This window comes from Pezoporus flaviventris, unplaced genomic scaffold (genome assembly GCF_033815535.1).
Source record: "Pezoporus flaviventris isolate CSIRO_AGI_PZ_B2104156 unplaced genomic scaffold, CSIRO_AGI_Pfla_v1 ptg000018l, whole genome shotgun sequence".
Classification (NCBI taxonomy): Eukaryota; Metazoa; Chordata; class Aves; order Psittaciformes; family Psittacidae; genus Pezoporus; species Pezoporus flaviventris.
In genome coordinates, this window is record NW_026892566.1 from 411,589 (window position 1) to 432,521 (window position 20,933).

Sequence of the window (20,933 nt, forward strand, 5' to 3'; positions counted from 1 at the left end):
CCAACTCTGGCATGCCACCCCTGGCTCATTTTTAGCCAGCCTGGTTTTACTTTCCTCCCACTTCAAACGTAGTTTCAAGCCCTCTTAATAAGCCCTGCTAGTTCCTGGGTCAGGATTCTTTTCCCCCTTTGGGACAGGTGTACCCCATCTGCTGCCAGCAGGCCTGGTGCTATACAGACTGACCCATGGTCAAAAACTCCAAAATCCTGACGTTAACACCACTCCTAGACTGACACGAGTCCTGTACATGGCTTCACTAAGGGCAAACTGTGCCTTACAAATTCAGTGGCCTTCTATGATGGGTTGACAGCATTGGTGGATAAGGGAAGAGCAACTGATGTCATCTACCTGGAGTTGTGCAAAGCATTTGACATCATCCCACACAGCATCCTTGTCTCTAAACTGGAAAGGCATGGATCTCACAGATGGACAACTCTGTGGATAAAGAACTGGCTGGATAGTTGCACTCAAGAGTTGCAATTAATGGTTTGATATCTGGGTGGAGACCAGTGATGAGTGGTGCTCCTCAGGAGTCAGTATTGGGACTGAAAGTGGTCAGTGGCAGGGACAAAAGGACTGAGTTCACCCTCAGCAAGTTTGCAGATAACACTAAGCTGTGTGGTCGATAATCTAGAGGGAAGAGTTGCCACCTAGAAGGGCCCTGACGTGCTTGAGAGGTGGGCCCATGTGAATGGGGTCAGGGCAATTCCAAGCACAAATACTGGCCGGGAGGAGAATAGATTGACAGCAGCCCTGAGGAGAAGGACACAGGGGTGCTGGTGGATTGAAAAGCTGGACATGAGCCAGCAGTGTGCAATTGCAGCCCAGAAATCAACTATACCCTGGGCTGCATCAAAAGGAGCGTGACCAGCAGGTCGAAGGAGGTGACCCTGCCCCTCTACTCTGCTCTGGTGAGACCCCACTTGGAGTATTGTGTGCAGTTCTGCTGTCCTCAACATAAAAAGGACATGGAACTGTTGGAATGAGTTCACAAGAGGCCACGAAGATGCTCAAAGGGCTGGAGCACCTCTCCTATGAAGACAGGGTGAGAGAGTTGGGTTTGTTCAGCCTGCAGAAGAGAAGACTTTGGGGAGATCTATTAGCAGCCTTTCAGTACCAAAAGGGGGGCTCCAGGAAAGATAGGGAGGGATATTTTATCAAGAAGCACAGTGATAGGACAAGGAATAGTATCTTTAAACTGAAAGAAGGTGGATTAAATTTTGGAATAAATTGTTTACCGTGAGGGTGGTGAGGTACTGGCACAGGTTGCCCTGAGAAGTTGTGGATGCCTAATCCCTGGCAGTGTTCAAGTTTCCACATCTAGTTCTGCAATACACAGCATGACAGAATTACATGAAGAGCAAAAAGCAGGCCTACACAGTGAGGTAGCTGCCCCCAGATTTCTCACACTGCTATGTGAACTCAGAGAATTCTGCAAATGGGTAATGAAGGACAGAATTAAGCTCCTAAAAGTCATTGCACCGTGACAAGCCAGTCCTTGGAAGGAATGTATCTATTATCCAGATGTTGCCCCTTCGGTATCTGTACTATAAACAGATGTTACCCCTTAAGCATCTCATTCACCTGTGCAAAACAAACAATTCAACTGACAGTGCAAAGCAGAAACTGTTTTTCTCTTGAGTTGACAGACTCTAAGACTTATGAGGAGGGGAGAGAATTCTAAAGCAGCAAAGGATGCAACTGTGTGTTGGGAACAAACATATTCCAGACTCTTTCAAGGGACAGCGCTTAGCAAAATCAGCCAATTCTTTCCATTTGGACAGCAGTGGAAGATTCAACCATATTTCCAGGACTCTCTCCCACCTGTATCATTACAGTTTTGACCACCTTCCACTTCTAAAAGAGTAGGGTGGAACATACACAAGCCCTTCTTCTATGGCAAGATTCCTTCTGGACAGATCAAAAGCAAACTACCTTCTGTCTCGGCTAACTTTTGTCTGTGTCCTCAGAGACCCTAAAAATCAAAGGGGGGTGTTGTATATGCATTTACGCACATATACAACACTCCGGCATTCTGCTATGCAGGCAACCTCAATTTACATTCCTCCCTTTTACTTCCATTCCCTAACAATCATGGAAAGGGAGTACATACATCTCTTCCATTGTACAACCATCTTTTGAATATGGCTTTTTATGGTCCCTTCTCTTCAGGGAACCCTATTTCTTCAATCTTACTTTGTAGTTACTCTGGAGCTTTGAACATCTTGTGACCCTCATCTCAGCTCATGGGTATTCTTTGAATAGGCTCTGCTACCTTTAAGTTACACATATGTAATGTGCTTTCTTTGCTACACAAAGTCAAGGTATTTCACATGTTGATGCTTCTTAAGACCTTAAATGCATGCCATTAAAAGAATTCAGAAATTGTGCGTGTCTTCAAAGAACTTTCAAAATGAAGGTAGGTAGTAGAGTTAGGAAGGTAACACAGAATTAATAATCTATTTCACATGAGGCAATTCAGGATAACCTAACAGGACACAAATGCCTACATCTGTGTGTTTCCATGGGCATGGCAAGACTTCAGAGCCTTACAGTGTGCCTTCAAAGAGCACCAGTTCTGACATGTTCACACTGTTCCTTGGGATATAGCCCTACAAGCAGGAAATCTGCCATCAGGGCACTGCACAAAATACGACTGGAGACATGCAGAAGGTAAATGTGTGTGTGCAGTTGAGAGATCCTTTTTTCTACATATGGGCACCTGCTTTATTCCAAGTATCTTTGTGGTGTTTAAGTATCTTTATTTAAAAATAAAAGCTCAAGATAAGACAGTCAATAAGCAGCGTAAGAAGCAGTTCAAAATTCTTCTCGGTGCGTTATGACACGGTACTGGGATGAAGTGTGTTAAATGCTGCCCAAGATGACAAAACAAAGGATGAAACAACATCCTGATTTGCAAATTAGACTCTCCTTTTAATCAGTGTCTTGTGAAGAGGAAGTATTTTAACCTGAAGAATAACTTACAGGTATGTAGGTTAACTTACATAACTTAGCTGCTTAAGACATCCTCCCTTTCAGCGATATGCATTTTTTTCCATTAGTCTTTCCATCTAAAAAGTAAAAAAATTAACAGGCTTATAATTTTCTGATAGTATCTTCTTTTTCCACTCTTAAACATATATTACATTTGAAAAATTGATAAGCTTATTGTACATTATTAAACAAAAGTTGGTGAAAACAGAGTTCTGAACACAAAAAGAAATGTATGGACATTGTTTTCTTTTTCATTTTAAGGGAAAAACTACAACAACTTCTGAGAAATTATCCCTTCTGATATAAAGTGTACTTTACTGAGTAAATGGCATTAGCAGGATTTTACATCTCTCCCTTCTCAATTAGACAAAAGCAAACAAAGTTACCATACCAACTGAAGAGCCAACATGACAAGTTGTTGCCAGAAGCTGAATAATTTACTCCAGTGCTTCAGTGGCACTGAGCCTCCTGACTGCTGGAACTGAGAGCGCTGGCAGGAGAAAGCATGCTGCACACTCCAGGATGAAAACAGCAGGGAAGCCCAGACTGCAGCTGGAACAATACAATAGTGAAACAGCTGCACAGCAGTAGCTATTTCATCTCTCCACAACTGTACACATTTGAATACACAGCAGAGAACTGCAGATCAACAGAACACAAAACACAGACTCAACCTATCTCTTCCCAATGAAAGGTGGAAAAGTTGCAACCCATAGATAACACCTTTCTGATTTAACAAGGACAGAATGGATACAAGTTTGGTGCAAGTAAGTGTAAGCTCCATTCAGTACCTTGATTCACAAGTACTCCTGGGTTTGTACTGTATATTAGTCATAATTCACTAGCAGCTCTAGTGCCCTTGTTTTCCCCACACAGCAGGACCAAAACAAACTTGGGACACACATGCTCATATGAAAGCTATAATCTCACTCAAAAATGCTTAAGTAGCAAGCTTATTTCATTCACCAAAAGCACAAGCAGAAGAGTTACCAGGCTTCCACTTTCTTCCCATCCAAAGCCTAATGTTTCAAGTAGAGTGTTAGTGAAATTGTGCTACTGCAAATTTGATGGAACAGTTGGCATCTTTACACACTTCTGCTTAAAGAGCCGCAGTTCTCCAACATCTCTGTTCTGTGGGCCCATGTAAACAGAAAACAATGAATACCCCATTTCCATCTGCTTGTACGAAATCAGAGATAGTTGTAATTCTCTAAAACCCAGTCAAAACCACTACAGGGAGAACACACTAATTGGGACACTAAACCCAGAATATAATTTTTTTCATGAGAAGACATACCTGCAGCCTACACCTTCATGCCCTTAAAAAGAAAAAAAAAAAAAGGTAAATAACATTCCCTGTCATAACTGCATGCAATAGTTCACACACAAAAAAAAAAAAAACAAAACAAAGCAAACAAAAAACCAGCTATTATTTGGAATATGCCCAATGTGGATAATTTCTCCTTCCATTCATACACCATTACCCAATACCTCCTACATTGAAGCAGGTGAACCACATGGGTTCTGTGTAATAGAAACATTCAACTGACAAGAGCAAACTGCTGTGTTTCATAGGAATGTATCAGTCTCAAATCAAGCACATCTGAGGTACTCATAACTCTGGTGTTTTGAAGTTGAATATTTAGTGGATCTCCTCTGAAAGAAAGGAACTTCTGTTATTCTTCCATCCTATCCCTCTATTAAGCTTGAGAAGTGAAGAGTCCCATGGTTTTGATGATCCAAGGAAAGTCTAAGCCACCTTGCCACTGTTTACAATTAAATAGTGAATTAAATGTCAATTAAATAGTCAGTTAAACAGCCCATTAATTTACTGCAACATTGCTCTCTATTCCCTTTGGGCAGTTTTTCTTTCTGATCCTCTTTCCTTCAGTTGCCTTCAATCTTTTCGTGGAAAATGCATGCTGAAGGTGAAAAAGATGCCTGTTAAAAAAAAAAAAGTAAATGTCTCCTTAGGAAACAGATGAGAAGTTACAAAAGGAACAGAACTTGATGCCTTTGGGAAATGGGAAATTACAAACTGATGGTTCCAAGGATAGTCAGGTGCTCAGTAGATCTGAATGACGTCATCCCATTCATCAACAGGCCAGATACCGTTGTACTGTACATTGGATGGTGAGCTCTTCCAGTCCCATGTCTTCACAGGAACCTTCCAGTCTGGGCCATAGTTGGCTTCAATATACTGAAGGGTTTCACAGGGCACATGTACCCTGAGTTCTACAAATTCAGTCCAACACAGAGTAAACTTTGGAAAGAGATACCTGTGTCATAACAAAAGAACATGGTCATTTGCAGAAGACTGAAATACACCTCTAAATAAGTTCACAGAGAAAGCAAGCAACTGCAGCAAGTGGGTATTCATATTTTTTCTTATTTCACACCTTCCTATCTATGAAATGCTACTTACATACTGGACAGTTTTGTGGCAACATTGCAACCTAGAGATAATTGAGTCAGACAATGGGACTCATTTCTGGAAAAAACTCATAGACACCTGTGCCAAAAAGCACAGACGCAAGTGGGGACATCACATTCCCTATCATGCATCAGCCTCTGGGAAAATTGAACGGTACACCATCACTTTTCCTGATTTTTAGTATATACATACAGCTATCATTCCCTTAGTTTATGGACCACCGCTATAAAAGTCTGTTGAGTTCATTTAGTCCACAACCTTGGGTTCCATTTTTCATAACAGTCTTTTTGGACTGGAAAGATGGCATCACTATGATTCTATGATTAAGAAGTGTGAGATCTGACATGTCATAAATGATATGGAATAAGGGATGGATATTGTCCTGGTTTCAGTTGGAGTAGTGTCAGTTTTCTTCTCAGTAGCTGGTATAGTGCTGGTATTTTGGATTTAGTGTGAGAACAATGCCAATAACCCACTGATACTTTATATGCTGCTCAGTAGCACTTACTCTATGTAAAGGACTTTTCAGTCTCTCATGCTCTGCCAGTGAGGAGGGGCACAGGAAGCCATGAGGAAGCAGAGACAGGACACCTGACACAAACTAGCCAAAGGGGTATTCCATACCACAGCACATCATGCCCAGTATATAAACCGGGGGGAGTCACCCAGAAGGCCAGATCACTGCTTGGGTTAAGCTGGGTATTGGTCAGTGAGTGGTGAGCAATGTTATTCTGCATCACTTGTGTTTCCTGGGTTTTATTCCTCTCTTTTTGCTATTATTATTGTTGTCACTGTTATTATTATTACCATTATTAGTAGTACTATTATTATCATCATCATCTTTTACTTTATTTCAATTATTAAATGTTCTTATCTCAACCCAAGGGCTATAACCTGTTTCTGATTCTCCTCCCCATCCACTGGGAAGGAAGGGAGAGAGTGAGCAAGCAGCTGCTTGATACTTGATTGCTGGCTGCAGTTAAACCACCACAGGATGTTATTATCAACAGTAACTGGTTAACGTTTGCCACAGGGTCCTTAGCAAGGAGCATTTCTAATTCTTTCGCAGTTTATTTCCATACCATTCTGGCACCTCTAGGAAATCACTTAGTCCCTGTCTCTACTTTTTTCACTTAGAAACTAGATTTAACAGTTACCTCATTTAGAACTGTGTCAAGATGATGATACATGTTAGAGGAGAAATGATAAAAGCAGCATTAAATACTTTATTATGAATCAGGCCTTTTTTAAAATCTAGTTTTTACCTTTCTTCAATCTTGCCAAACAAAGCATGCAATTCCCCTTCCGCACCCATGTTTAAACATGGTGTGTCAGACTTGGAGCAGCTGCAAAGCATTAAAATACAGCTGCTACCCTGTACTTTCTGAAACCTCCTCAGCCCATTTAAATTGAAAAAAAATCCAAATAAATTATTCTACAAATCTGATCTGTTGTTTCCTGTAGAAGGGCCAACACAAGCCCTACCTATAGGCATGCTTACACCCATTGAATATCACAGGTAAATTTCACAGTCTGATCATAAAGACATCCTGTAGGATCATAGTGTCAGAGTCAATTCGTTAAACAAGTTAAGCCTATGTACTATTCCTGCAGACAACTACTCCTACTACTGAATCTGTGAAGTCTTCCACAGGAAAAAACAATCTTAAAATTCCTTTTCACAGGTTAAAATAAAACCACAAACACTTAGACTTTTTGAACAAGGCTAAAAGATTTATGCATTTGCATCAATTAGAACCCCCACATGTTCCTCTAAGCATAAAGTTAATTTTACTTCTAAGCACTGAGCAAACAGTATCAGCAAATAAAACAACCTTGCTTTTATGCCTTAAATGGATAGAGAGAAAAAAGTAATCAAGCACTTTCATATGTATATCCAGAGATTGCTGATAAGCCCTAGACTAAACCAAAAAGCAACAAAATGCCAGCTACCTAGGGGAAAATAAGCTAAACTCATCAAATAGCTTTTTAGCTGTTGTCAACAACTACCTTTCTCACAATAAGCACAGACTTTGCAAGGCAACAACACATAACACACAAAATGCCAACACTAAACACTAATCGATTCAATTTCCTTTCTATTAGAGGTATAAATCCAGTTCATACTTAAATTTCTTGCCCGATTTGGCCTGAGTTCCTCCATTCCATATGTGGTCATCCTCTTCATAGAAGAAGAAAATATCAAGTTTCACGTCAGCATCTCCCTGGAAAGACAGTTCTAAGCTGTCTTCTACCTGCAAGACAAAAATAGTGTATGTACTCATAAAAACACCAGGCTATTTATGTCAGCAGGTGTCATAAAACAGATTTATTTTGGTCAGGTATGAAGAATGACTCTTATCCTAAGTGAAGAAAATATGCTAACTCTGCAGTTTTTTTATTTCTATTTTTAATGCCTTGAGAACACTAGAATCTTTCTGCCCTTCAGTGGGACTATCTTCTCTTGCCTCCTTTTAGCTCCAAAAGCTGCAGCAACATCTCCCTGCCCTCTGCCACAAGCAAAATAATCTCAGTGAATAAACACATAATTAGTAGGTGTCTTCATTTAACATGCTTCCTCTACAATAAAATGCTCACTAGCACCAGTAACACTGTATCACTTGAACTATGACTGAAAATTCATATTCCTGCAATTTCACTCTGAAAAAGTTAAATAAAGATCCACATTAGCTAATAATGAACAAGCCCAGTGCCCATCTCAAGCCATCCTTTCCTTTCTGAACACTCTACTTACAGGGCTACAGATTATCTCAGAGCTATCACCAATGCTCCTGTATAATGAGGCCCATCCAATCTCAAAGACTAAATTCTACCCTGATTCTCAGATTTCCCTGAAACCACTGACAGATATTAGACCCCTTTGAAACCTAGTAAAAAAATTAATCTGAGGTGGAATTCAGAGGCCCCAAACAGGGCTGATGCTATTAAGAAGGGTATTTTCTCCATCTAAGAGAACACATAAAATCAGCAAGATTATATGTTTAGGTAAAACCCTTATGAGTAAATATGTCTGCCAAGGAAACTTCAGATACACACTTCTACCTAACTGTAGATCTGTAGTGGTTCTCAAACTTACAAATGTACAGAAAGACATAAGAAGCAAATGGTTCAGGTACCTTGCCAAATTTGTGCTTCAGTGGTAAGCCTGCTTTCTGAAAGGCTGGAATGATATCTGTTTTGTAGTCTCTTATAAAGATTCCCAAATCCACATCTCTGCTGTGCGGAATGACATTGCACTGTCTAAACCAACCTAAGGAGGGAAAAAAAAAAAGAAGAACAAAACCAAACTAGTTAATTCAGGAACATGAGAAATACACCAATAGAACAAAGGCAACATAAAAACGAACTGATGGAAAATCACCAGGCAGAGATATCTGAGTGAGTCCATAAACAATAACCCTTGCTTTCTCCAGCATGAAATGAACCACATCGAAGAAACAAGTATTCCTGCACTTATAGCCAGCTCTTTCCTCCAGAAAGTCACAAAGAGAGAGAAAACGCTTAACTCTTTCAAAGATACAATATTTTCAGTTTTCTAACCTAAATATCTTTAAGGAAAAAGCATTCTATATCTTGAACCTAGTCTAATAGGGCTAACAGCTGTGCTTTACTTTGAAACTATTATTTTAAGTAGTATTTGAGACGTTAATCATCTTTCAGTCACTACTGAAACCAGTAAGACAAGAAATGGGACATCCCTTCTGTCTGCTTGATTAAAGAAGCTTTTACTAACTATCCATTCAGAAAATCATATTCCCTAGGACTAAACAGATATGTCAAATGTGCACACAGGAGTTTTCACAACTTATTTCAGTAATAAGACTCTTCACCAGTGATAAGACACTACTTCCCTCTTCAGCACAATTTAAAACCTACACTAATAGGTTGACATTTTATTAAAAAGATGTGGTTTACAATGAATAAATATTTTATCAGTGAGTGATAATCACCAAATTGCATGGGAAGAAAAATCAGATGAGAGCCTACATGGACAGCAGTGCATCCATCACTGCGTTTTTCAACTAGTATTTTAGTAAATTCCAAATCACACAATTTGGGGAACAGCTGATTATTTCCTAAGCAGTGATCGTAGTGAACACAACACAGAAAAATGTTAACCACACTAAATGCTTCACTGGAAATTTGCTCAGCATCTCCAAGGCTCAGGTTTCTAAAGAAAAAGCATTTTGAAGTAGGCCGTTTTGCTCCTGACAACACAGCTAATGCCAGGTATTACCTTCCAACATGGTATATTTAACCCAAGTTAAAATCACAAGCAATAGGGGATGAAAGGTTTAACATTTCAGATGAGTTTAAGAACACAACATAATACAGAGATTTTACCAAGGCATGTTCCACTGCTCAGCCAGAACTTTACCCCTAATTTATTCAGCGTCAGGGCAGCCAGATGGAGCAAAGATTTTGCTTTCTTTCTGAACTCCACTGCATCAAGCGAGGCATCATCAGGATACAACTGAAAGGCAAAGAAAGAGTAAGCAAGCTATTAAGACAGCAAACTTGTCCATTCATTTTTCAGTGTCCTAAGAAAAAAAACCTTTAAAAAGTTACTTTACTAGTATCTGGGCAGTATCTGTTTTCACAGATACAGCCCAGTTTTTGAACCTCCACTAGAATGACAAGTTAAAATTCAAGCCTGAGACATTAATCTTAAGTTTTTTTGACTAACATAATGTAAAGTCACAGTAAAATAGAATCATAATATACATATTAGACACTCGTTCTCGGCATTTGACAACAAACACAGACGAACCCTAGTTCTGCACATGCTGAACTCAATACCCAGAGCGCAGGGGGAAGCTGGGACAGGATCAGCGACTCGCAGCACATTAGTTTATTTGGCGCCACCAAGTGTTACAACCGGACATTGACAATTTCTGTCACAGAATAAAACAACGCGAACAGAAAATCATGCCTATCTTCCAGCTGCAATAGTGGGCACGATCTTCTAGTAAAGCAAAACCCAAAACAACATGCCAGTCTAGGCAAACGTCACCAAACTGAACAGAAGAACAACCCACCACACAGCTTCATGACTGGTTAAGAGCTCTTGGGCAACAAACAGCTGAAATTAATACTTTTCAAAACATGCCAGTTGCTTATTTCAATATTTCTCTGCCTGTGGTGAATACTGCCTGACGATTTTCGAGCCAAGGTAACAACCTGGACTAGTGGGAGGCATCCCTGCCCATGGCAGGGGGTTGGAACTAGATGATCTTACGGTCCTTTCCAGCTCTGTTCTATAAGTCTATTACTTAGACTTTGAGAATTGCCATTAAGGAGAATTTCCAACTACAAAGATACATACGATCTTAGTCTTATTTACACGAAATCTCTTTAACAGTAACGTGTGAGAACTGTGGATGTGTTGGTTACCTCTTCTTTTCGAAGTTTGGAAAATGGACAAAAATGTGCTAACAAGTTAAAAAAACAGTAATTTTCAGTTAAAGTTTTATTTTTATTAGCACTTAAACTGTGGATTGAGTCTCAGAGGCTGTATTTAGCTTTATGTATGCAAGCAGTCCCATCTAGGTAAAAAACAGTAAACTGTAGGTTTGTGTCAAGCAATGAAAACACACATCTCAGAGACACTACCTGATTACCACTAACCTGAAAGAAAGCCCGAGCTTCTCTGTACCTACATTCAAGAAATCTAGAGTGTGACATCTCCTCTAGAAAACTGGATGGGTTTTTGGGAATTTGAACTTTTAAGTCATCAATGGAAACAAGCAGAAGTTCTGGCCTGCAGGGAGAAAAAAATGATCTATTACCCCTTTCAATTGCTCTACAAATCACAAGCCACTTTTTCCTCTAGCTTAGGTTAAAATCTTAATGCACACAACTGGCAGTGACACCTATGTCCAAATACACCCAAACCCAATTATAAAAGGAGACCAACAAGAGCTTCAACAAATTCCCAAGCAACTCAAAATTTTGTTTAAAAAGAAATTCCATGCCTAAAAGCCCCTAGTTACCTTGTCAGACCACTGACTCCTTTATTGACTCATAACTTGCACTGCATTTGCTCAGAGCTGTTACGCAGTGCTGTTTATTTAGTTGTCTAAATATGGGATGCATTTAAGAACCAAGTTACCCTGTACTTTGAGGTTATTTGCGTTTAAAATCTAAAAAATGATCAGCCTTCACAAGGAATGAAATGTGCTATTTAACAGCTTACACAGTTGACTTCAAATGTTCAGGCACATAACCAGCACAGACTGCATGTTTTAAAAGAAAGACAGAATGGTGTCAATTTTAAGGAGAAAGTTTAACAAATTTAAGTTTGACCTGTTTGACTGTTTTTCTCTAATTTATGGCACATACACACATCCTACAGGAACACTGCTCTCAAAGCCTAGTGGCATGCGCTTGGATTTGAAAACAGCAACAAGACCTGTATTTCCTAAAATACTCCCATTGAAAGCATTGTAAGAAAAGGCAGACATTTACAGTAACTTTACCAATGTAATGCAAAGCTTAAGCATAAGACTATGGACAAATAAAACCAGCAATTCGAACATTTATGCAAGAAAGAAGTCCCCTCAGCATGTTAAGAGCATAGTCTAGATGCAATGGTTGGCACATGTCTTTCTGGTATTAGTCACCTTTCTTTATTGATGTTCTTTAACACTGATTATTTCTACTGTTATGGAATGGATGCCTGCTGTTTCCCCTTTTCATTTAATGTTCAGTACCTGTATTCAACTTTTGGATACATACTGTTATAGAATTAACACCGAATATCTATCGGCTAGTACCAAATCTCTACCCCTGCGTTCATAGCACATGGCTATCAAGAGATTTCAAACTTTGAAATATATTAATGGTAAACCACTGACTCAAGCAGAAGATCCTGTGGTACATTCAACCTCAGTCATGACTTCTCACATCCTTGCTCTGACATGGCTAAATAGCAACTTCCTCTAAAATGCACTTCTTAATTTATGAATGGTGGGAAGCTCTGGCTGCCAGGTAAACAGAACTGGATTTACCTTCATGCCTTAGCTTACATGCACTTTGAGGGCTGAATCACACATAAGCTAAATTCTACAACTTGACTTCAGAAAAGAGAGTAATTTTATATACAGGAGAAAGAACTTATTTTGCAAGTGTCATTATGGCTTTTTCTCTCCTCTGTTTTGAACTCACTTTTCATATGCTCCAGGGTAGCGACCAAAGTGGAGTTTCCGGAAAGGCACAAACTTTCTGTCCATATGTTGCTTGAGTCTCAGAGGGCCATGCCAGAGATAATTACCACTCCTCTCATAGAAGACCACCAGATGAATGGCATGAGATGCCAGTTTAAATATGTAGTGCAAAGGAATTTCAGTCCCAGACAGGTCATCCATCCCATCCAAGCGGGGGTCCTTGTTTATAATTTTTAGCCATTGGAATCCCATTTTCTCAGCAGTTCTAAAAAGGCCCACCTATAATTAGGAGAGAGGGGCTAAAGATTAGAGAAACCAAAAATTAAAAGCTTATTGCTTATTATTAAGCGACATTATGTGCCATTTTTACTTTCTAATTAGACTTAAGCACAAACTACTCAAAAATATACTGCAAAAATCTTCTTTTATGATGTACATAAGTATTTGTCTAAATCTCACCAACCACTGCACTAGGTAACATGCTTTCATATTTCCATACAAAAAGGGAATTAAATTCTGGCTGATAAGAAAAGAACCAATCAACATCTGAACATCCTTTCAATTACCCCCCTTGAACTGTTTTATACAGGCACATCAGCTTCTCCTCTGGATGCTACAGATATTATCAATGAGCCACAAAGGAATGGGGAGATGGATTTAAATAAGTGTGCTACACACAACCTTATTTTCAGTTTAATTCCTTTACAGCTATGCAGTAAAAATAGTCACAGACCATTTTAAGGTCCCCTGCTTTTTCCTGTTTGTCACTGGTATATTTAGTCTGTAAAGAGTAATAAATATTTCCAGCTGATGCTTAATTGATGAAATAATCTTGGATTTCATTTTGTCCTTTACTACCTGCTACACCTCTATTTTTAACGCATCCATTTAAAGATCTCAGAACACCAAAGAAAAGCAGAGATAACAATACACTGAGTAAATAAAATGGTGTTAAGTACAAGGATGTACTAACAGAAATATAAACTGTAAGATTATGGTTTAAATGTCTTCTAAAACTAAGTTAATCTTTCCAGCCTTGTCACATCAATACCTGCATTCCTCCTTGATAGATTCCCCAAACTCAAGATTTATTACAGCTGTATCTAGAATACAGACTTAAGGTTTTTCTTCTTCTTTCCTAACAGACCACATTTTTTTCTTCTTTCTGGTGTGGCTTCTTACTACAAGTGTTTATGAATATTCCAGACTGCTTCAAAAACCTTTTAGTAAATTACTCCTGATGTATTCAGGGTAGTGCCTGGATGCCTTTTACTATTAAAACCAAGCTTCCTCTAGCAGTACCTTTACAAGATTTCCACATAATGAATTAAGAGGGCTTAATATAAACAAGAAAGCACTGTGTAAAAAATAAAATCACTGAACAGTTAAATACATTCAAATACACAAATGCAAAATGAAAAAAAGGCACTTACTTCATGTTTCCATGTTTTGTCCAGCAGTGCAAATGTAGTAAAGTCTCTTGGAGCACAAAAGTACCTGCATTCTGGACTAGGGCCATCAGGAGAACTTCTGATCTGTTCAATATCTTTATCAACCAGTCCCAGAATCAAAGGATCGATCAAATACACTGGTATATTGTAACTGGATATTAAGCCTAGGAACTTCCTAACCACGTGCTGTTTGACAGAGGATAAGATTTTAAGTTAGAAACACCATCTTCAAGCATACAAAGGTTAATACATTAAAACCTTTTGACAGAAGGGAAAAACAACCCCAACCGGCTGACAGAAAGGAATTTTATTTCCCAATACATTTTCTGAGCATCCACTTTACTTCCATGAACAATTGTGGAAACGGAAATTTTCTCTCCCAGAAAAACAGGCTGCTCTCAGCCCTTCCAGGTCTCTCAGACTAAAGTAAAAACCTTTCAGCTTCAATTAGAACTTTCTACAATTTACAGCACTTGAACTGTGGAGTGCTAGACTTGAAAGCAGACTCTAGGCTAAACTCTAGATCCTTTGGAGATCTAGAGCGAGTTGGAAAGCACTTAAATAAACCAGAGACTGCAGGATGAGATGCAATACACATGTGGGTGCTGAGGGATCTGGCTGATGCCACTCTGAGGCTGCTCTGCAACATCTTGAAGGGCCATGATCAGGAGCAGTTTCTCAAGTCTGAGAAAAGGCAAATCTCATGCCATCTTCAAAAAGGAGGATCTAGAGAACTCTGGTCACATTACTCTCAGTCCCCATGAAGCTTCTGGAACAAAAGGCCCTGGGAAGTCAAATCCAAGCACATAAAGGACAAGGATGTGATTGGGAAAGTCAGCCAAAGGCAAACTGCACCTAATCTCATCAACTGCATTTGAAGAAGTCTGTGGGCAAGAGCAATGGACACTCTTCATACCTTGATTTCAGCAAGGCTCCTCCTGACCCACCCCCCAGATCTTCTGCATGACACCTGCTGTATATCATCGGTGACCCAATGAGGAGGTAGGAACTGAGTGCTATCTGGTCTTTGGATACCTGTGTACCCAGAGCACTCAACCACTGCAACACTGCATAGGGGTTAAAAGCTGCAGCAAGAAGATTCTGTGCCTGATGAGGGGATTTATTAAATTGACTCAGTGAAGGATTTTAATGAAATACTTTTAAATGTTCTTGGCTGTTGTGGTTTAAGCCCAGGCCATAAATCAGAACCACACAGTCTACTCCCTCTCCCCTTAGCAGCACCAGCTACTAAGGAGAAAAATGACTGCTACTGCTCAACCCAGGACACTGGCATACAGAAGCCATTTACAACAGTCACAGCCACCCTGCTGTTAAAAATTTAATGTTTGTACCTGTAACAGATAAATTTACTTAAAGTACTGTTCTAAAAATACCCCAAAACATTTGCTTAGAACAGAACTGCCAGGCTTTACAACTGTTACATCTCCAGGTTTCTAGAAGAGGTGTGGTAAGCCCAAACTATCCACCCAGCAAGATAATTCTGGCTTTTTTTTTAAGTGAAGCTCTAACTTTCCTCCTGCCCAGCTGCTGAATCTGTTCAGTCAGACTCCATAGGCCAACCTCCAATTCTGGCATAGTGCTTTGGCTTCAGAGGGATGTAAAAACGTAAAGACAGAATGTGGATCAACAAACAGAATTCAGGCAACAATGCTACATATGCTGCAGAGGTAGGAGCACAACCACCCTTTTAGTGATTTCATCTACATGGAGCTGAAAGGTGAGTGATGTGCTAGCACTATTTCTGTAACTAAAACTAGCAGATAAGACTGGTATGTACATCCCTCTACCCCCTCCTTCACTCCTTCAGGGACAAATGCTTTTAGTTGAAACAAGTAATTGGCAGAAAGAGATGATGATCATGTCAAACAGCTAAGAGAAATGCACTCAAACAGAGCATTTTGGACTCATCACGCAGGGACTCTCAAGAAAGTTTGGGGTGCAACATTCTGCTTTGTTACTGATGATCTCATAAGCACAAGTTAAAGCTTAATGAGAACTCTGCTCACAGACTGGAAGCCCACTATGACCATGTCATCTAACATGGCAGGTAGTTCCAAGGGGTGCCACTTCCAAGAATAGTGAGACATTCCAGGTGCAATCCAACAGTCCATAGGGCAGTTGATCAAGATTACTCCTAAGAACAGCTCTTAACCAGTGCACACTTCCTCTTGCTCAGCAGAAGCAAGGTGTTTAAATAGCTATTTTGCTAACTGGTAACGTTAGCATCCAAAGAAAATAGCAGCCAGCTTCCAGCGCATTGCTCTTTAACCATCTGTGCTGGTTTTTCTCTGGGAGATCTGTTAAACAAAAAAATTCTATAAAGTGTTTAGAAAACAAATGCTAACTATGAAATCATATTGAGCTTCTGATTCCCTGAGGCCAACATGATGCTTTGGTTGCACTCAATCCTTCAAACCTTAAACAAGACACAATAAAAATACCCCATTTCAAGTATTTAATGGCACTGCTATCACTGCTCCTGAACCCTGGAATACAGAAACTGGCGAATGCTGAAATGTAACATTTTCCTGCTTGTGAAGAACTTTATGACCCAGTATAAGCAAGTAACAGAAAACACTGAGCAGCAGGTTAAATAACTGCTTGGGTGAGTGAGCAAAGGGGTATTCTGTGACCTGCAGCTGATTTTTTTACTATGCTACTGACTATCAACAGCTGCATCCCAAATAAGCCAATCTTTTCAATATTCAGTCTGAAAGAACACAAAAGCCTGGATCAAAACTTCTATAGCAGAAAGAACAAATTTTGCTGCTGCTTACAACTTTAACAACATTAGTAAGGACTGCACAGAAAAGGCTGCTAACCTGTAACTGCTTCTCAGTTCTATTTTAAACTGATGTTTTGAAGCACTTCATAACTTTTAGCACCTAATACTAGAAAACCCCCAGTGAATTTGAAAGAGAACTGTGCAATGCCATGAGAGTTCTCAGAGACTGGCAGAATCACCATATGAACCAGTAACATTGTACATACCCATCTAGTGCTGTCTTGGCCTGACAGGCTTCCTCTGACTTTGGAAAACACTGCTCCATTCTGTCAAAACCAAAGAAGGGAAGTGGGAGGGAGAAACAAAAGGGAGAAAAATTAAGTTTCGATTGAATTCATGCTCAGGATTTCTTAACAGGACAATTCAGAGGCATTTATTCAGTCAGCATTTTATAGTTACGGCTCTGGTTATTTATGCTTCCAGTCACTCAACTACATTACTGCACATGAAATCAGAAACAACTGCTCTGGCATAGTGTATTTAGAAGTACAACACAAGCCTTGAGGACTTCCAGACATACAAGGACTGCATGATCAGGCTTCAGGTTTCTAAGTCAACAGAAGTAAAACAGGAAGATGACAAATACAAACCCTGTTAGGCACATACCACTAGGGGAAAGACAACAGGATTATGCCTCAGTCTTTCCAGGTGTAATCCTAGAGAGTTAAATTTGAAAGAGAATATATTCATATGACAAAGCCAAGGTGGTTAGTGGCTTGGCTTTTAGCTTTGCAAAAGCATGAAGAATTTCTCATTCACAGCCTTGTTGTTCACAGTCAGAAACTATAAGAAAGTCAAAGGCTGTGGTACTACCCAGCAGTAAGGCTGCATTCGTTAAGAAAGTCCTCACCAAAAGAAAACAAACTCAGGAAATATGATACCTATGCAGTTCTTCCATAAAAATAAAATTAAGTTACTTTGTTCAATCTGCACTGCAACAATAAACTACAAAGCCATAAAAAAACCCACAGTATTTCATTAACACTGAACCTCTTTTTCTGTTACAGATGATCAGCCTCACCTAAACATCCCACTCATAGTTTAAAAGTATGATTTAATCTGTCACCTAGAAAATTAGGAACCCTGAATCACAAAACAGTAAGGCAACTGCAATTCTTTTAAAAACACCACTGCTGGAAAAACTTGTAGCCAATAAAGGCTTCCTTGTTTCTTCAAAGCCCCAAGATAGCACTTGGTTTGACTTTACTTTCCACAAAAGTCACTTAACAACAGGAGTAAGAAGGCTTGTGAAGGTTAAGCAGCGAACGACATCCCATTTTAGAATGAATGGGATGCCTTCGGCTGACACAATGACTTGAATATCAGGGTGACAACTTCACCTGATTACCTTTGCCACCAGTACCTTGCTAGAGCTACCTACCTGCTCCACGTCAACAATGCAGGAATTGCTAGCCACACGAGGGCAGTTCGGAGGTGGCTCTGGTACCGCTAAGGGCCTCTGAAGAGAGCAGACATTATACCGGGTTATTCCACAAAAGCAAACCCGTGCAGCGCAGCTCTCTTACCTTCTGCGACAGGTAGAACTTATAATAGTACAACTGGAAGAGAAGGAAAACCAGGCTGGTCAAAGAGAGGAGCGCCAGAACCACGTTCTTGTTGATTTTCTGCATTAGTCTTCGGGGCGCTGCCGATCACCGCCTGGAAGCTGCGCCGCGTCGCTCATCTTCTCCGCTTCCCAGCTCCTCCCTGCGCGCCGCCGGAGGGATGCAGGGACCGCAACAGGCCGCAAATCAGCAGACCCGAGCCGAGGCCCTGGGAAAAGCCTCCCCCACCGCCCCGCCCCGCACGGTCCTGCCCGCTGCCCGCTCGCCGCACCGGGCCGCGGGCCCCTCACGCACCTCGCTACCCTCGCTGCAGAGCACCGCCCGCGGCTGCCCACGCATGCGCGGTGGGGGAGAGCACGCCCCCTGCTGGCCCGGGGGCTCGCCTGCAACGTACCGGGAAGCGGGCCCTCCCAGCTAGCCCACGTCCGCGGAGGAAGGATGGAACGAGAACACGGGCGCGCCCGCTTCCAGGTGTCTCTTTAATAGAAAAAGCTCGCCTTCACACAAGTCACAGATCCCGAAACACCGCGCGGCCCTAAAGCCACGCCCGGGGGCCGCCTTCCTGCCCTTCCCGGCCGCGATGAAGCACTGATGGAGAAGATCTGAGGTAGAGCCAAGGGAGGACCGGGTAAACCCCGCGCTGGCCGCAGGGGTAGGCGCCGCAGGACGAGGCAATGGAGGATGCCGTTGCTCGGCGTGGTGAGGAGGGAAGACTACATTCAGGCTTCCCCTTCCACAGGGCATCCGGAGTGTCCGATTTCCAGTGGGGCAATGATGAGCAGAAGTCGATGCCGTTGTCTATCAAACTAGGCATCATTCATAAGCTGTGACCATTATCAGACTAAGATACTGGTGAGCCAGATGTTCTTCCCGAGGGAACTGGTTTCCCTAGTCCTTGAAAGAAACTCTAGTAACATGGGATGGTGCAAAGCAGGAGGAAACAGGATTTGTACATTAGCCTCTACTTTCTCTGCTGAAAAGGGTGGCTAAAGAAATAAGCCTGTTACACTCTGCCATTCAGATTTGGTATCTGGAGGAGCACCTACCACCTGGATGCTTTTAACTGCTTTCTGAAAGCAGCATCCCTTGCTGCAGTCCATACAGCTTTATGCAGAAACAGTCAAGAGTTACACTTTTCTGATGTATTAAAAACTCCAGAGAAATCTTCAGTTCCTCACAACTCATCCTGAAGTTATTTTAAATTCATTTTGGTCATAAAGCAGGAAACTGCCTAGCCACCAGACAGCATTAACCCCACAGGAGAGGCTCACAGAGTATTAAAGTCACCGGGCATATTACATTTAGGGTTAATTGCGGGGCAAAAGCTACAGACATCCAAAGGTCTAATCCATTGCCAAAGAACAAGCCCTCCTATCCCCAGAAAAAAAAACAGTAGCTTCACCAGCCACAACCCTCTCTAGCTGCAGGTACAAACAGTGCACCAACTGTAACAAAGCCTCACCAATACATTGGTATCCGACAGACACTAGCTCAGAAAAAAAGAAGAGTCAAAAAAAAACCCTAAAGTGCTTAAGGCAATTCTTCATATCCCCATTTACTAGAAACAATTGGACTAGCTGTTAGCAGCAAAAATCTGACATCTGTGCAAACTATTACGTAACAAATTTATCTTTTAAGAGTAAAAAGTCATATGTTAAGTTCATCTAGGGCATCATCAGTTAAAACTTGCAAGTCACAAGTCACAGTGAAATACTTCAAGCTTTCTTCTAAGTGTTAAATTACATTTTTACTTGTGCATATCAAATTTACCTTACAGGTTGCACAACATCTTGCTAGAAAAATCATCATCATTTAAATGCTCTTATGAAGGGTTGGAGATGTGGTTCTTTCACATCCCACATTAACTACTGTAAACATCCCCTTTCTTTTCAAAAAGGGAAATTTAAATAGGAACTGCAGCTGAACACCCAAGATGAAGCAAATGACCGGGCACTGGGAATAGGTACTATCCTATTTCAATGTCTATCACAATCATTTATTAGAACAAGCCTCAAAACACGAAGTATCTGTCTTAACCATCCTCATTCTAAACACCACCAGGGTCCAGGCATGCAATCCTCCCTCATATACCACTGAATTGATAGCAGATGAGCCCCTAAACATCCAGACAGCTACAGCTGAACCCAGGACAATTGCAGTAAAAACAAAAGAAGTGAGGAAGAAATATTGAAGATTACTACACAGACTATGTGAACAACAACAATTGTAGATAATCTGTGGAAGATTCAGACACTGTTGATTTTAAAACCATGTCACCTTCCAGGATTTTTGTTTCAAGACCCAAAATACTTAAATGGTAGAGGAAGGTGCAGTTAAACTGGGAATTGTTTTGCACTTTCCTCTGCAAGAACTATTACAGCTAACTTTGTTCAAAATGCAAATATTTAGGGATGCTCAAGTTCCAGATATGAAATGAACATTAGGGGCTCAACTGTCTTGTCAACTTCATGATTTCTCAAGGGAAACAAAACTTTC

General features: G+C 40.7%; 1 protein-coding gene across 2 annotated transcripts; it reads right to left on the reverse strand.

Moving 5' to 3' along the window:
• Positions 1 to 2,910: 2,910 nt before the first annotated feature.
• On the reverse strand, positions 2,911 to 18,616 carry FKTN (fukutin). 2 transcript variants are annotated; one of them, XM_061454986.1, is made up of 9 exons: positions 18,399 to 18,616; positions 17,079 to 17,138; positions 14,049 to 14,252; positions 12,617 to 12,894; positions 11,078 to 11,210; positions 9,794 to 9,923; positions 8,566 to 8,699; positions 7,556 to 7,683; positions 2,911 to 5,273 (listed from the first exon to the last, which is right to left on the reverse strand). In XM_061454986.1, exons 1-9 carry the CDS (start codon positions 18,501 to 18,503, stop codon positions 5,060 to 5,062), a joined length of 1,386 nt encoding a protein of 461 aa, XP_061310970.1. In that variant the 5' UTR covers positions 18,504 to 18,616; the 3' UTR covers positions 2,911 to 5,059. The 2 variants fall into 2 exon arrangements, with proteins under 2 accessions (XP_061310970.1, XP_061310971.1); XM_061454987.1 differs by lacking the exon at positions 18,399 to 18,616 and adding an exon at positions 18,254 to 18,375.
• Between the last annotated feature and the right edge of the window lie 2,317 nt (positions 18,617 to 20,933).